A 17,090-nucleotide genomic window follows, 5' to 3' on the forward strand; every position below is an offset into this window, starting at 1 on the left:
TCTATGGCGCTGTGTGAGGTGTCATATTTTGCGCCATGATGTGTTCTTTCTATCGGTACCTTGATTGCGCATATGCGACTTTTTGATCGCTTTTTATTACAATTTTTCTGGATTTGATGCGTCCAAAAATACGTAATTTTGCAATTTGGGATTTTTTGGCGCTTACGCCGTTTACCGTGCGAGATCAGGAATGTGATTAATTAATAGATTGGGCGATTACTGTGGGGTGACACAGATAAAGGGATATATCTTTGAATATATATATATATATATATATATATATATATATATATATATATATATATATACCCGTAGCTGTGGGTTGCTCTATGGGTGACAGATAAAGGGATATACCTTCTTTGTATATATACCCGAGGGTTGCTGTATGGGTGACACAGATAAAGGGCTATACCCCCTCTGTATATACCCGTTGAGTATGGGTCACACAGATAAAGGGCTTGTTGCTGCCAGAAGTGATAACACAGCCCGAGAACAGAAGAGAAGTAACAGCGCACATGGTCACATGGCTCCTGGTTCCATCATATGAGGCCGTGCTGTGGATGATGCGGTCATGTGACATCACTCAGGACTAATAATAATTGTCTCTTTATTAGCATGGACTGTGAGGATCTGTCCGCTCTCCTCTGCTCTAGTAATCTCTCTCCTTACTGTATTTCCCATGTGGTTTCTGGTAACGGACAACTGGGTGTTACCATTCCTGCTCATCAAAGTTGTATCCCTACACAACACTGGCTGCTCCGATTTGGTCAATTTACTGTCAGCTGTGTAGCGCTGCCCCCTGTACACCCATAACACACACATGTGGTGACTAGTGGGGGAGTGGAGGGAGCCCTGTGGTGACTAGTGGGGGGGGGGGGGCGGCTGTGGTGATTTGCGGGGACAAGTAGAAAAGGGGAAGATATGACTTCTCTTGGAATCGCAGGGCTGCATGCTGATCTGGGAAGGTGGGGGGAGAAAGACATGGGTAACTGCTATGTAAGTTTCTTTCTCTGTGGTTCTCTTATACACCAGACACTGCTGTCCTCATGAAATAGTCAGGTATCCCCCCCATAGTAATCTCCCCCTATAGTAGACATAACCTAATAGTATCTTATGCATAAATGACACCCTTAATAGAAAATGATGAATTGTACATTAATGTCTCCTTTCATTTTCAGGCCCTATGAGAGAAAGGGAAAGCTGATGATGCCTGAGCACGACAATGGATTTCTCCTTCTCTTTCATGCAAGGGATCATGGGAAACACAATCCAGCAACCCCCTCAACTCATCGACTCCGCCAACAACCGGCAGGATGATGCCAATAGCAGTGATCAGGCCGATGAGGGTGGGCATACACCCTACGATTCTGGCCTCCAGACGGACTTCCAGTACCCCACTCCCACCACCGAGGACCTGCCGCCTCTCACTAATGGCTATCAGTCCTCGCTGGGGTATGACTCACAGGTCAAATACGCAGCATTTTCGCAGTATCCCAATGGCTCTGCCAATGGGTACGGCACAAGGAGCTACAGCACTCTGGAGTATTACCACCACCTGGAAACGGCAGCCATGCGCCCTCACGAGGGAGTGCTGAAGTCCTCGCCCCCTCAACCCACATCACCGCCCAACCTTCTCCAACCGCCCCCATCCTCCACAATCATTACCCAAAAGAAGACCGGTTCCCCCGAGATCAAGTTAAGAATCACAAAGACTATTCAGAACGGTCGGGAGATGTTTGAGTCCTCGCTGTGTGGGGATCTCCTTCATGAAGTCCAGGCCAACGAGTTTAGGAGAAAGCACGAGAGGAGGAAAGAGAGAAAGGAGAAAAGAAAGAAGAGCCGGCATCACCACCACCACCATCACCACCACCACCATCGGGAAGAGCTGAAGGCGGACGAGCCACCGCCACACGACATACAAAAGTTGGAACCTCCCGAGGAGGAAATTGTGAGTTCTGCTGCACTTCTACTTTAAGGGGGAATCCACATGGGACAGGACGGCTGCCGATTTTACCTGCACATTTGTGTAGGTAAAGTCCGCAGCGCATCAGGCAAGGGGGATGAGAGGTTACAGATCCCCCTCCTCATGCTGTACATGCTTTCTGCCCCCAAATATGAGCTGTGTTACAACTCTTTATGTTACTCCTCAGCAAAATCTGTGTAGTTTTTTTTTTTTTTTTTTTTGCTCCTTGTAGATTTGCATAGAAATGTGTGGACCCGACCTAAGTATTAAAAGACTAGTCTGATTTTGCCAGCCCGTTTCCATATGGACCTGTAGGCACATGGATTCTGTAGCGAGGGGGTCTAGGATTCTTCCATACATTGCATGGTGGCCATTCATTTGTGTGGGTGTTGCAGAGGGGGGATCTGTGAAGGGACAGATCCTTCAGCTATAGATAGGAAGTTATGGCGGTGACCTGTGTTTTGGATTATATACCTATTCCTGTGATGCTTGTGATATGGAAGTTCAGACTCTGTTGTATTACTCGATGTTAATTTTTATTTTCCACTTTTTTTTTTTTCCTATCTTTTAAATAAAGCCAAGCTAGACGCTTCTTCTGTCTTTTTGATTTGCACTTCCTTTATTTTGTGTTTTATTCTCCTTTGTTTGATTTGGCTCTGACCTACCTGTCATGGCTCCTTCTTGAACGGATACCATCAAGGTAGCCTGAGCAAAGCCTATGGCTGTGTTCACATAACGTGACCCCAAGACGGAAAGCCAGTGGGACCCTGTTAGGGAAGTTTATCCTATTAAAACGTGAATTCAAATATCCCAATCCTCAGTGGGAAGAATCCTTCCTGCATCAAGAATGACGTGGGGTTTTATTCTTTTTCCCACTGACATCAATTTCATGTAGATTTTGACTGTGACCCAGGTCAGCAGCAGTCATTGGGGTCCTACTGGTGCCATTGGCTTCAGTCACGTGGCAGATCTATCTCCGCCATCGGTTTCCTTGTTCAGCTTTTATAATGGAGCAGAGCAACGAGATTGAACAGTGCAGATGTGAACATAGCCTATAGGAACCAAACATGCATGACTTAGATCCTAGTCTCCCGCTACGTTCTTTGTCAAAATTCTAAACTATATATATCACGCTTAGCTGTTCCTTGTAAACAGTGGAGGACACACAGTGCTGATGGGTGGGGGTGCTGGGAGTCAGACCCCCACCGATCCTATTCCTCACAGCCTCTCCTAAGGATGCTTTACAGAATTGGATAAACCAGTCCTTGTGTGAACACGGCCTTATTAAACGCTCCCTGACTAACCTTCATCCATTGTTGTCTGGTGTCCTTTTCTGTTTCTTGCTTTGCCCCTTGTGTTCTGCTTTTTTATTTCTCCTATGTACGGCATGTTTGTACTTATCATTGCATCTAAGATTATTATATACGTCAAAGCAATATACAGTCCAGGGGCGGATAGGAACATTCTATTGTATACTTCAAATAAGCCGCATGCATGAAGCTGACAATCGCTTTAACATAGCCCCACTTCACGACCAACAATTTTGACCACTTATAAAGAAACTATGTCTTAAGTTCTGTCCTCAGGGTGGGTTTCCTTAAAGCAGGGATGGGGAACCTTGGTCCTACAATTCCCATCATGCCTGGACAGCTAAAGCATTGGCTCTCCATACATGCTCACCATCATGCTTCACAAATTTTTATTGTAGAAAAAAGTCCATCACAAAAATATATAACTGCAACAGGACGTTTCGGCGTCAAGCCTTCCTCAACAGTTGAGGAAGGCTTGACGCCGAAACGTCCATTTTTGTGATGGACTTTTTTCTACAATAAAAATTTGTGAAGCATGATGGTGAGTGCCGAGAAGGAACTTTTATAATGCTACTGGATTTTTTTCTTACTGCGAGCACCACCCTAGACACTTTTTTCTGCTTTAAAGGGTTTATCCTGGCTTAAAAAAAACATGTCCGCTTTCAGTTTTTTTGCAGCTCGGTTCCATTGAAGTGAATGGAGCTGAATTGTAATACCACAAGCAACCTGAGGACAGGGGCAGCACTGTCCTTTTTTTTTTTGCAAGCAAGCTGTGCTTTTCCTAATCCTAGATATCCCCTTTAAAATGTCCTGCTCATTAGAAAAACTTTTGACATGTTGCTGAGACATGACAAAAGTTTTGATGATTCTGGGTCTAAGAATTTCCTACAGCATCTAAAATGAGCGGAAGAAGCATCCGGTTATGTGCTCCAACCCTGGCTTAGGCTGGGTTCACACTACGTTTTTGCAATCTGTTTTTTTCTTCCGTTTTGAAAAACGGATGCATATTTGTGCATCCGTTTTGATCCATTTTTCCATTATTTAAAAAAGCGGATCAAAACGGTTCAATTTTTTTTTACATTAAGTTTTTGTGTTCGTAAAAAAAAAAAGGATCCGTTTTGATGAAATTTAATGGAAAAACGGATGCACACACGCATCTGTTTTTTCCATCCGTTTTTTTCAAAAAATGGATGAAAAAAATGGATGGAAAAAACGTAGTGTGAACCCAACCTTACTGCATGAGATGAACTCCGTAGACTTATAGTAGACATTGCAGCGAGCCAGGTAGTAAAGCGCATAACGAAATCCGATGAGGCCTTAATACCCACAACCCAAATAATCAAAAGTTTTCGAAGGTCTCTGCAACATGTCATGTTTTTTTTCTCTCTCTAATGACAGAGACACTTTAAAAAGGACCAATAAGCTTTCATGGTGTGTTTGAGTAAATACATGCTTCATGTATAGAGGGCACTTAAGGTGCCTTTACACAGAGATTTATCTGACCGCTTTTTGAAGCCAAAGCCAGCAATGGATTTGAAAAGAGGAGATATCTCAGTCTTTCCTTTATGACCTGTTCTCTGTTGATAGTCTGTTCCTGGCTTTGGTTGCAAAGATCTGTCAGATAAATCTCTGTGTAAAGGCACCCTTAAACATTTATTTTCTTAGAACAACGCAACTCTTAGAGGGCATTCACATGTTCTGTGATTATAGTCTGTGCATGGGCAAAGCTTTGGCTGTTTAGGCATGATGGGAGTTGTAGTTTTGCAACAGTTGTCGAGCCATGGAGGAACGGCACAAAATATTAGAAAAGAACCATTCAACGTAAAAGAAAAACATGTTCATTGAATCTGATCAGACACATCAGGAGAACTGGTGGGTTACCATTAGAGATGAGCGAACCTGGAGCATACTCGAGTCCAGCCGAACCTGAACGATCGGCATTTGATTAGCGGTGGCTGCTGAACTTGGATAAAGCCCTAAGGCTATGTGGAAATCATGGATATAGTCATTGGCTGTATCCATGTTTACCAGACAACCTTAGAGCTTTATCCAAGTTCAGCAACCCCAGCTAATCAAATACCGAACGTTCAGGTTCGGCTGGACTCGGAACCCGAACCCGGTTCGCTCATCTCTAGTTACCATCATAGAGACATCTCAAAAGTTAACTTTTTGGTTTAGGGTGTTCAGACCCCAACGGATTGGTTGAACAAGCCGTGGAAAGTGTGCGGCCGAGCACTAGGTCTATGGACTTACCATGGCGCTCTTACACAATGATGCAGCCGCAGGCTTTTTTAGGCTTGTTCAAGCAATCGGCGGGGACTGAACACTTAGGGGGACACCTAGCATTATGCGCCCCTGGTGTACACCACGGAAAAGGGGATTCGCCTCTTTCGTGGCGCACACCAGCCGTATCCCCCGCCTGTCTCCTGCCACGCCTGATTTATCATGATTTCTGCCTGGGATGTGCGACAGATAGTGACGAGTTTGAACGCACAAATGATTACGTAATTTGTGCTGATTGATTCACTGAGCCATCCAAGGTTTTTTTTTTTGTTTTTTTTTTTTTATTATGAATTTTTGCCACAATTTTGGTGCCATTTTTTCTGTGAGGCCCCAATTGCTGTAGAATATCGCCATGTTTGCTGCAATTTTGACAGAAAAGAAGCATCAAAATAGTGACAAAAACGCATCATTAAAGCGTATGTGTTATTACAGGCACAATCCAGAGGTTCAGATATCAATGGATACAGAGACTCAGTCCGTAATGCGTGCAACCCCCTTTAAATCCAATGGAAGTTGTGTGTATTATTGGCTGTTTGCCTCTCCGTATCCAATGAAACCCAAACTTCTGGATTAGCAGAGGATTTGACTGTTAATCCAGAAGCGCCTGTCTTGACAGGTACACCTTGACCCACAATAAACACCATGGGGGACGTCTACTAAGGAGTCTTGGGGTCCATTTACACAGAACGATTATCTGCCAGAGATTTGAAGCCAAACCCTATGTGTGAGATGGGTTTAAGTGATCTTAAACGATCGCAATAACGATTTTTCGAATGATTTATTCGTCTAAACGCTGATCGTTATAAAAACCTATTGAATCGTTAAACGATCGAATGGGCGAATTATCGCTCTATGTAAATGTAGCATAAGGCCAAAAATGGGTGAAAAATCCCATTATTCACCCGTAAAAAATTGCAAAACCCTTAATAAATTTCCCCCCATGTGTGAACATAGTCTAAAAGCTCATTAAACGAGGGCCAATCACAGCGCTTGTTAGCGGGAGGTTATTGCCTTGTGTAAAAGAGCCTTAAGGGTAGCTTCACACGTACCGTATCGCAGCTGATTTTCTGCTGCAGATGCGCAGCAGATTTTACAGTGCGGATTTAATGCTGTGTTCATTCATATAGTTGTGTGTAGTATTAAAATTAGAGATGAGCGAAACGGGTTTGGGTTCGAGTCGATCCGAACCCGAACGTTCGGTATTTGATTAGCGGGGGCTGCTGAACTTTGATAAAGCTCTAAGGTTGTCTGGAAAACATGGATACAGCCAATGACTATATCCATGATTTCCACATAGCCTTAGGGCTTTATCCAAGTTCAGCAGCCACCGCTAATCAAATGCCGAACGATCGGGTTCGGATGGGGTCGAGCATGCTCCAGGTTCGCTCATCTCTTAATTAAAATGAATCTCAGTGGAACTGAGCTGCAAAACTGAAACTGAGGACAATAGTGGCGTTTCTGGAAGAAAGCAGCCATGTTTTTCTAAGCCCTGATAACCTTTTTTAAGGTAGCTTCACACATAACGTATCCACAGTGGATTTCTTGCTGCCGATACTTGCCCATTTACTTCAAGGGGCTGACAAACTCAGTGCCATTAACCCCCGCGGCCCGGGAACATACTATAACGGGTCCCTGCTCTGGCTTGCTTCAGGGGCCCTGGCGTCTTCCGGTGGTCAGCCAATAGGTGCGCAGGGGTTAATGGCGCTGAGTTTGACGTACTTGCAGCAGATTGACAATCCTGCTGCAAGTATTTCAGCCCATTGAAGTAAATGGGCAAGTATCCACTGCAAATTTGCTGGACAGCCCCTGAGGGTGACTTGGTGCTGAAATTTCTTTTGAGTGAAACCTCCATGGACAATCGAAGGAAATTCTGCAAGAGTTCACTGTGAGGCTGTGTGCACATAGTGTGTGTGTGTGTGTGTGTGTGTATATATATATATATATATATATATATATATATATATATATATATATATATATATATATATATATAAAAATTTAGTTATAGATATTAGGCTGACCTGGATAGCCAGCTGTCTGTGTTCTTTCAACCTGAGTGTTTGGTGCCTTCTCGTAGTTGTCGGTGTGAATGTGCGCAGTGGTGTCCACTGAATTGTGGCTCATATTTTTTTTTTATTGCTTCCTTCTTCACATACACAGGAATAATGCTGCGTTTACACTGAATAATTATCGTTCAAATTTTCGCAATAACTATCGCATTTGAGCGATAATCGTTCCGTGTAAACACAGCGAACGATCAAGCGACAAATCGATCATTTTGATCTTTCAACATGTTCTCAAATAGTCGTTGGTCGTTCGCTAAAAATTCGCAGATGGCTTAGTGTAAACAGTCTTTCAAAGATTCTCCCTATGTGTAAGATGGGCTTAAGCGATCTTAAAACGATCGCAATAACGATTTTTCTTACAAATTTTCTAACAATTTTTCTAACTTTTTATTCGTCTAAACGCTGATCGTTATAAAAACCAAATTGTTGCTTCAAAATCGTTAAACGATCGATTGGGCGAATTATCGCTTTGTGTAAAGGCAGCATAAGAGATGTCGCCTATTGGGAGTGTATCAGTAGGGGGATGTCCAGCAGGAATTCAGGTTGTAGGTTGACCCCCAGACAAATGAGGATCGTGTGTGTCAAAATACATTGCAATAATTGGAGGCTACCCTCTCCATTTTTGTATTTTGCAGCACATGCTGTAGGGCAGGGCCCTCCAGCTGTTGCAGAACTACAATTCCCACCATGTCTGGACAGCCAAAGCTTTAACTTTAGCTGTCCAGGCTTGATGGGAATTGTAGTTTTGCAACAGCTGAAGGGTCACAGGCTATTAGTGGCCTCTCTGCCTGTCAATCATCCTAGCACAGCGCCCTGATAGGCAGAGAGTAATGACTAGCTATGGACAGCTCTCCACCCACATGGCTAGTTGTCATCCCTCTCCCGGCCTTATGCGCCGGAATAAACTCTTTTTTTTTTTTTTTTTTTTTTTTTTTTTTTTTTGCTGCAAGCTGTGCTGATATGGTAGGGGAGCTGCTATAGCGATCTATTATATGCAGCTGGGAGCTATATCAGCTCACTTGCGCGGATTGGGTCCCTTTTAAAGTGTCACTGTCGTTTACATTTTTTTGCAGAAATCGATAGTTTTGTAATTGGGTTTATTAGCTGAAAAATGCATTTTTATCATGAAAAATCAGTTTGAAGCTCTCCCCCTGTCTTCATGGTTGTCTATGGAGAAGGGAGGGGTGGAGGGAGATGAGGCACCAAAACAGGACAACAAAGAGTTAATTTACAGCTACATCACCAGGCTATTTCCTCTGAAGTCAGCAATGACCTCGCTGACCTCTGAATAGCGGCTTTCACTCAGCTCCCATTGTGTAATCCTTTGTTCTCAGCTGGTGACTAATCTCCCCCCTCCCTCTCCATAGATTACACAGGCCCCGACTGATGTAAAAGAGTCGAGATTTCCTGATAATGAGCAGTGAATGAGAGGGGGGGGGGGGGCTGGGGAAAGTCTTTTTGAATGCAGATAATGGCATATTTGCCTAATAAACCAAATTACAAACTTTCTTAAAATCGCCTGGACTATTGATCTGTGCAAAAAAAATAATAAAATACGACAGTGACACTTTAAATCAGCCCCCAGCCACACATTCCCACATATTACGCAGGAAGATGTGAATGAATTTTTAAACATGTCTCAATTGCACGATCATCCATCGAGCGAACTGATCGCTGGCCCTAATACCCAGGGAGACGACGACCTGATTTGACGTATAATCTGCCCATCTAATCTTAACCCATCTAATAAATTGGCTGACAATTCATTCCGTCTTATAAAAGTCTTCTGATTCCATGGAGAAGCAATGACACGGTCCTAGGAGACTTCAGTCTATTACCAGACTTCTCCAGGGAATCGGAAAGCTGAATGACTTGTGCCAGACTAAATCAATCAATGGCCGATTCATTAGATTTGGGTTTGGAGAGTCTTAGGGCCCTATTCCACCGGACGATTATCGTTAGCATAATCGTTAACGATTAACGATCTCAAACGACCGCTATTGCGAAAGACCTGAAAACGTTCACTCATTTCCATGGAACGATAATCGTTACTTATGATCGTAATTGCGATCGTTTCTTCTTCCGTATTTCTTCGCTATTGCGTTCGTATCTATTGCGAACGACCGAACGATGTCTTATTCAATGCGAACGATTTGCGAACGTTTTGCGAACGAGCAACGATAAAAATAGGTCCAGGTCTTATAAAGCGATCAACGATTTCTCGTTCGGTCGTTAATCGTTAACTGCATTTCAACCGAACGATTATCGTTTAGATTCGAACGATTTAACGATAATCTGAACGATAATCGTCCGGTGGAATAGGGCCCTTACTGTAGCTAGACTTCTGTAGGGCAGGATATCTGGGCACACTTATAATGTCAGTGTGCAGCTACCTGATCTGTGAGGTATAGCATAGAGCCATGCTGTATACACAGTGTAATAGATGAGATGTCGCAGTGACGCGCCTGTCCCGCCAATAGTCGCCCAACTTGTTTTGTCTTTCATTGATCGAGCCGCACTTGCGTGACTCAATGTGTGTAGGCCCAGAATAAACAATGAAAGTAAAGGAAACTTTCTATTAAGACATTGCTGAAAAGGTGAAGGGATGAGGGAACAGGGTTTGACAGGATCCTCAGGGAATTAAAGGGTTATTCCACCCAAACATAAATTTTGATATGTTGCTGCCCATGATGAGACTAACAATTCATTACTTAATAGAGATGAGCGAACCTTGAGCATGCTTGAGTACATCCGAACCCGAACGTTCGGCATTTGATTAGCGGTGGCTGCTGAAGTTGGATAAAGCCCTAAGGCTATGTGGAAAACATGGATATAGTCATTGGCTGTATCCATGTTTTCCAGACAACCTTAGAGCTTTATCCAAGTTCAGCAGCCCCAGCTAATCAAATGCCGATCGTTTGGGTTCGAATGAACCCGAACCCGGTTCGCTCATCTCTATTACTTATGTATCTGTTCAGACTCCTTCCCCCAGTTCTAAGCTGCTGCTTTCTACTCAAGACACAAAAATCTGTGTGTGAGCTCTTCTCTCTGTCTCCCCCTCCCCCCCTCCCTTCTGAGACAGATGATGTAAACAAGTCCCTGGGTGGCTGTACCTGCAGCATTGTAGCTTCTTTGTAATGCTGGGGGGGGGGGATAATCACAGCGAGTTCAGTAGCAACTTGACTTGAGATTAACCCTCCCAGCATTACAAAGAAGCCACAGTATTGCAGATACAGCCACCCAGAGACTTGTTTACATCAGCTGTCTCAGAAGGGAGGGGGAGACAGAGAAGAGCTCACACACAGATTTTTATGTCTTTAGCAGAAAGCAGCAGCTAAAAACTGGGGGAAGGAGACTGAATAGATTACAATTATAGAAGAAATTGTTAGTGTCACCATGGGCAGCAACATATCAAAACTTATGTGTGAGCGGAATACCCCTTTAAGGTGTTCATACACATTAGATAGACTATTCCTCTCTGGCATCCCCATACACCTGCATGCTTTGGAGAATGAGTGGCTGGCCAGACACCTCTGGTGGCAGCTTATTTCTTCTTTATCTCCAGCATTGCTGATCTCTTTCCTAACATCTTCTGTCAGTAGTGAAGCAGCCCCATACACGCAAGATCAGTGGTGTCAAACCCATGCTGTTCCAGCAGTTGCAGAACTACAACCCCCATTGTGGGTGGACAACCAAAGCAGCTAGAAGGCCGCAGGTTTGACGCTTGTGCACTAGATGGTCAGCAGCTCCGTTAATAAATTTGGCCTTTTGTGGTCTTTTGCTGGTATGATATGACGGATCTGACCTTCAGCCCCCCCATCATACATCATGATGGGAATTGTAGTTTTGCTGCAGTTTGACACCCATGAAGTAGAAGGAAAAAGCTGCAGTACCTGGCACAGCCACCCATAGAGAAGAGGCAGTCATGGCAATCCCCTTCTTTACTGAAACATGCATGGTGCCTCTTCTCAGTGGGTGGCTGTGCCAGGTACTGCAGCTTTTTCCCTCTTCTATATGGGTGTCAAACTGCGGCCCTCCAGCTGTTGCAAAACTACAATTCCCATCATGCCTGGACTGCTGAAGCTTTAGCATCACGACACTCATCCTCTTCATAGATTGAACACTGTGCTTTATCCTGGCTCCTGAATTGTTGTGTTTTAAAGGAGTTATCCAGCTCTACAAAAACATGGCCACTTTCCCCCCCCCCTCTCTTGTCTCCAGATTGGGTGGGGTTTCAAACCAAGCTCCATTGAAGTAAATGGAGCTTAATTGCAAACCCCACCTGATCTGGAGACACGAGGGGGGAAAGTGGCCATGTTTTTGTAGCGCTGGATAACTCCTTTAACACCTCACGCTTTGTCAGTGATCTTGTTTTTTACCTTTCCTCGGACTCCTCCTTAAAAGTTTAACCCATAAAAATCTTCTCCTGCTCGGACACGTTTGTCTCAACATTTCATCATAGTTAACAAAAAGTTGGGCTTTCTGCCCGTAATCCGGCATGACTCTACGTGTAGATTACTGCTGACCCATCACTTCTAAGAAGCAAGCCAGCCAGTCAGCCAAGTCTGTGCCGATGCCACATAAAGTATCCTCTCCCCGTACAGCTCCTGCTATTCCTCATCACCTGGCTTTTTCTTTTCTACTCTTTGTATAGTGCTGTAAATACATATGTAATAGTTCTTGTTCATGTATGGGTTGTCTGTAGAGATGAGCGAACCTGGAGCATGCTGGAGTCAATCCGAACCTGAACTTTCGGCATTTGATTAGCGGCGGCTGCTGAAGTTGGATAAAGCCCTAAGGGCCCTATTCCACCGGACGATTATCGTTTGCATAATCGTTAACGATTAACGATCTCAAACGACCGCTATTGCGAAAGACCTGAAAACGTTCGGTCATTTCCATGGAACGATAATCGTTACTTATGATCGTAATTGCGATCGTTTCTCTTCGCTATTTATTCGCTATTGCGTTCGTATCTATTGCGAACGACCGAACGATGTCTTATTCAATGCGAACGATTTGCGAACGAGCAACGATAAAAATAGGTCCAGGTCTTATAAAGCGATCAACGATTTCTCGTTCGGTCGTTAATCGTTAACTGCATTTTAACCGAACGATTATCGTTCAGATTCGAACGATTTAACGATAATCTGAACGATAATCGTCCGGTGGAATAGGGCCCTAAGGCTATGTGGAAATCATGGATATAGTCATTGGCTGTATCCATGTTTTCCAGACAACCTTAGAGCTTTATCCAAGTTCTGCAGCCCCAGCTAATCAAATGCCGAACATTCGGGTTCAGATCGACTCGAACCCGAACCCAGTTCGCTCATCTCTAGTTGTCTGACATCTTGATTCTTTCTTCCCCTTGGATATAATTTCCTAATGCAGCCTACATTCCCCATAGGCATAGGATCTCATCACTGCGCATCCTCTAAGCCACGGATGGGGAACCTTTGGCCCCACAGCTGTTGCAAAACTACAATTCCCATAATGACAGCCGACTGTCCAGGCATGATGGGAATTGTAGTTTTGCAACAGCTGGAGGGCCGAAGGTTCCTCATCCCTTCTCTAAGCCCTTACACGTGCCAGCAGCGCGGGGTGGGGTGGGGGGGAGAGCCCATAGTAGATAGTGGCGGTCTGCTGCTGCTGCTGTTATTACACAGTGTGATGGCAGCAGGTCGCTTCTCTTTTAACATGTGGAAAGAAAACAATCCGCCGACGTCGTGCATGTCAGCTGATTGTTGTCTTCTAACACACAGCGATTATCGTCCGTAACCGCCGATTAATCGATTTGTGTAACAGGGCCTTAACTCCATTCCTTAAGGACCACCAAGTCATTATGTTTGGATATTCCATACAAAGGGCAACTGTGCCTATACATGATGTACCGACTATAATGTTATCACCTGTGGAATACCAAGGAGATCCTTAAAACACAACCTGTTGGTGGTCCTTAAAGGGGTTATCCAGTGCTACAAAAACATGACCACTTTTTTTTAAAAAAAAAACAACACGACTCTTGTCTCCAGTTCAGGTGCGTTTGCAATTAAGCTCCATTCACTTCAATGAAACTAAGCAGCAAAACCCAGAGTGGGGCTGTCTCTGGAGGAAAGTGGCCATGTTTTTGTAGCGCTGGATAACTCCTTTAAGGACTGGTGTTTTTTGGGAACACTGCCCTAACAAAATAGGGTATTACATGAGATGCAGCTTCAGTCTGCCTGTCATCTCTTACACACAGGAGAGCAGCCCCAGGCTGTATTACACAGGACACACTACAGCAGTGTTTCTCAACTCCAGTCCTCAAGTTTCCCCAGCAGGTCATGTTTTGAGGATTTCCTTAGTATTTCACAGGTAATGTAACTATACTCATCAGGTATTATCACAGGTGTTCTTTTTTATATGGGATATCCTCAAAACATGACCTGTTGGGGAAGACTGCACTAGAGAATCTGCACGTTGAAGAGACAGGCAGTGCGAGTCGGGAAAGGTGTATAATTATGTATAATCCGTGTATAGACTCATCTACTATATCACCACTGTCCTGGTCTCTGAGATAGGGCAGACATATTGAGGAACATAGAGCTGTAAGGGAGGGATCTGTCTGGTGACCACATGACCCTGCTGAATTAATGTATGGGTGCAACTATGCTGGGATGAAACAGATGGGCATGGGGGTGGATAACATTATGATGTCACTTCCTGGATAACATGGTGATGTCACTTCCTGGATAACATGGTGATGTCACGCCCCGACTCCCAGAGCTGTGCGGGCTCTGGCTGCTGGAGAGGATGATGGCAGAGGGACACAGGGCACTGGAGGGACACTGAGCATCCCTCTGCCATCATCCTCTCCAGCAGCCACAGCCCGCACAGCTCTGGGAGTCGGGGCGTGACATCACCATGTTATCCAGGAAGTGACATCACCATGTTATCCAGGAAGTGAAGCCTTGGTGCAGTGGTCGGTGCAGGGAAAAAAGCACTTTATAAGCATTTCCCGTAATAATTGTATATTGGGGATTTGTATAACTTTTTTTTTGGGGGGGGGGGGGTAATACAATACTTAAATAAAAATTTTTGCTGGACTTCTCCTTTAAGCTTACTATCTACACGTACTAATGTCAGACGAAGTTTCTTATAATCTAATAGATATGGTGTTCACCTATCTCACTGTGTTCTCTTCTCTAGGCTCAGCACTTGCCCATCTCTCCGCTCCCCTCAGAGGTCAGAACTGGTGTTTGGTTCCATGTGGGTGATCTGGTTTGGTCTAAAGTAGGGACGTACCCCTGGTGGCCCTGTATGGTGTCCTGCGACCCACAGCTTCATGTACACAGCAAGATCAACACCAGAGGTAAGAGAATGCCTGGGGGAACTCTGACATACAGGGGTAACCCCTTGCACTATGTATTGTGGTGGACCTCGGAGTGACCTGTACTGCAGACACAACCATCTCCTCCCCTCCAGGTGCTCGGGAATACCACGTACAGTTTTTCAGCAATGAACCGGAGCGAGCCTGGGTACACGAGAAACGGATGCGGGAATATCGGGGCCAGAAGCAGTACGAGCAGCTGGTGGCTGAAGACTCCGCTAAGGTTGTCAACCAGTCCGAGAGACTTAAGGTGCTTCTACTAATCTCTTCTAAAGACATCAGAAAAGAAATATTAATGTTTTTGTTATATTATGTCACAGTGCCATTATAGAGATTCCTCATGACAGCAGTATTGTGGCCGTATGCTAATTTAAAGGGGTAAATCCAGGCTTAGAAAAACATGGCCGCTTTCTTCCAGAAACAGCAGATCTCCTGTCCTTAGTTTAGGTGTGGGGTTTTGTAGCTCAGTTCTATTAAAGTGAATGGAGCTGGTGTGTAATACCACACACAACCTGAGGACAGGGGTGGCGCTGTTTTTGGACCCCCTTTACCCCTTTAAAGGGATACGGGGCGCCACGATCCGGTACCCGGCGCTGGAACCGGGGAGGTAAGTGACCTCCGGCATCCATAACCACCCCCTCCCTGGCCAGGCTGGAGAACCCATTTAAGGATGTGTTATCTCTAGAGATGAGCGCAATGGAAGCATGCTCGAGTCCGATTGTTCGGCATTTGATTACTGGTGGCTGAAGAAGTTGGATGCAGCTCCTAAAAACATGGATATGGCCTATGGCTAATGGTCCATTTACACAGAAAGATTATCTGACAGATTATCTGCCAAAGATTTGAAGCCAAAGCCAGGAATTGACTATAAGCAGAGATCTGGTCATAAAGGAAAGACTGAGATTTCTCCTCTTTTCAAATCCATTCCTGACTTTGGCTATGTGCACACTGAGGAAAAGGCGAGGAATTCAGCTTGAAATTCAGCTCGAAATTCAGCTTGAAATTCCTTCCGTAAAAAATGTGCAGAGCAAAGTCCCATTGTGTTCAATGGGTTTTCTGCTCTGTTGTTCACACTGCAGAATTTCCGAGCAGAATTTTCTGCTGTAGATCTGCTAGAGGAATCCTATAGAAGTCAATGGGGAGCTTAAATTCTGCTTGAATTCTGCCTGAAAACTTTCAGCTACAATTCCTCGAGAATTGCTCAGTGTGCACATAGCCTTTGGCTTCACATCTTTGGCAGATAATCTGTCAGCTAATCTTTCTGTGTAAATGGACCCTAGAGCTGCATTTACACATTACGCATTTGGCAAATGAAAGGTGGAATCTGATTGGTTGCTAGGGGCAACTGAGCCAGTTTGATAAATCTCCCCCATTTTGTCTTCTCTCCTGTGCTCTGCAGTTTACTGGGAAGCTGCGGAGCACAGGAGAGAACTCCGGGAGTGGGGAGAGGTAAAGTGTCAGGTGTTTGGGCAATCATCAGCCGTCAGTCACGCATCGCTATTACACTTAGCGATGTGCGGTCGGCGCCTGATGATTTTAGGTCCAAACCTAAACCAACAATCAGCCGATAAAATTTTGTCATCTGCTGACCGTTGTCTCTATAAGGGTCCATTTACACAGAAAGATTATCTGACTGATTATCTGCCAAAGATTTGAAGCCAAAGCCAGAAACAGACTATAAACAGAGATCAGCTCATAAAGGAAAGCCTGAGATGTCTCCTCTTTTCATATCTATTCCTGGCTTTGGCTTCAAATCTTTGGCAGATAATCTGTCAGCTAATCTTTCTGTGTAAATGGACCCATAATCCTTGTTTTCCCAAACTCCCAAGGGCTGCATGCAGATGTCCCACCATATTTATTAAGGGTTTTCCTACAAATTTTGGTGCTTTTACTTAGCACTTTTCTGGCCGACTCACATTAAATGTAGGTTCACACTATGGAACCCGAGCTGAAAATTTCTGTCGGATTCTGTAGCTCGTACCCGTTCACGGCCGCACACTTCTCCGCCCGTGCCATAGACACCATTCTATGGGTGGCCCGATTCCGCTATCCGCCGAAAGAATTGACATGTCCATTCTGTCGTCGGAATGCAGAATCCG

The 17,090-nt window shown here is 44.6% G+C and overlaps 1 protein-coding gene across 4 annotated transcripts in view; it reads left to right on the forward strand.

Moving 5' to 3' along the window:
• The window catches only part of NSD3 (nuclear receptor binding SET domain protein 3), an 87,773-nt gene that overhangs the window by 12,513 nt on the left and 58,170 nt on the right, over positions 1-17,090 (forward strand). For all 4 annotated transcript variants that reach the window (XM_069945085.1, XM_069945094.1, XM_069945104.1 and 1 more), the window contains exons 2-4: positions 1,179-1,948; positions 14,811-14,973; positions 15,087-15,241. In XM_069945085.1, coding sequence (XP_069801186.1) covers positions 1,223-1,948; positions 14,811-14,973; positions 15,087-15,241 — 1,044 coding nt within the window. In that variant the 5' untranslated portion in view covers positions 1,179-1,222. The remainder of the gene's footprint in view (positions 1-1,178; positions 1,949-14,810; positions 14,974-15,086; positions 15,242-17,090) is intronic.

This window comes from Dendropsophus ebraccatus, chromosome 1 (genome assembly GCF_027789765.1).
Source record: "Dendropsophus ebraccatus isolate aDenEbr1 chromosome 1, aDenEbr1.pat, whole genome shotgun sequence".
Lineage (NCBI taxonomy): Eukaryota > Metazoa > Chordata > Amphibia > Anura > Hylidae > Dendropsophus > Dendropsophus ebraccatus.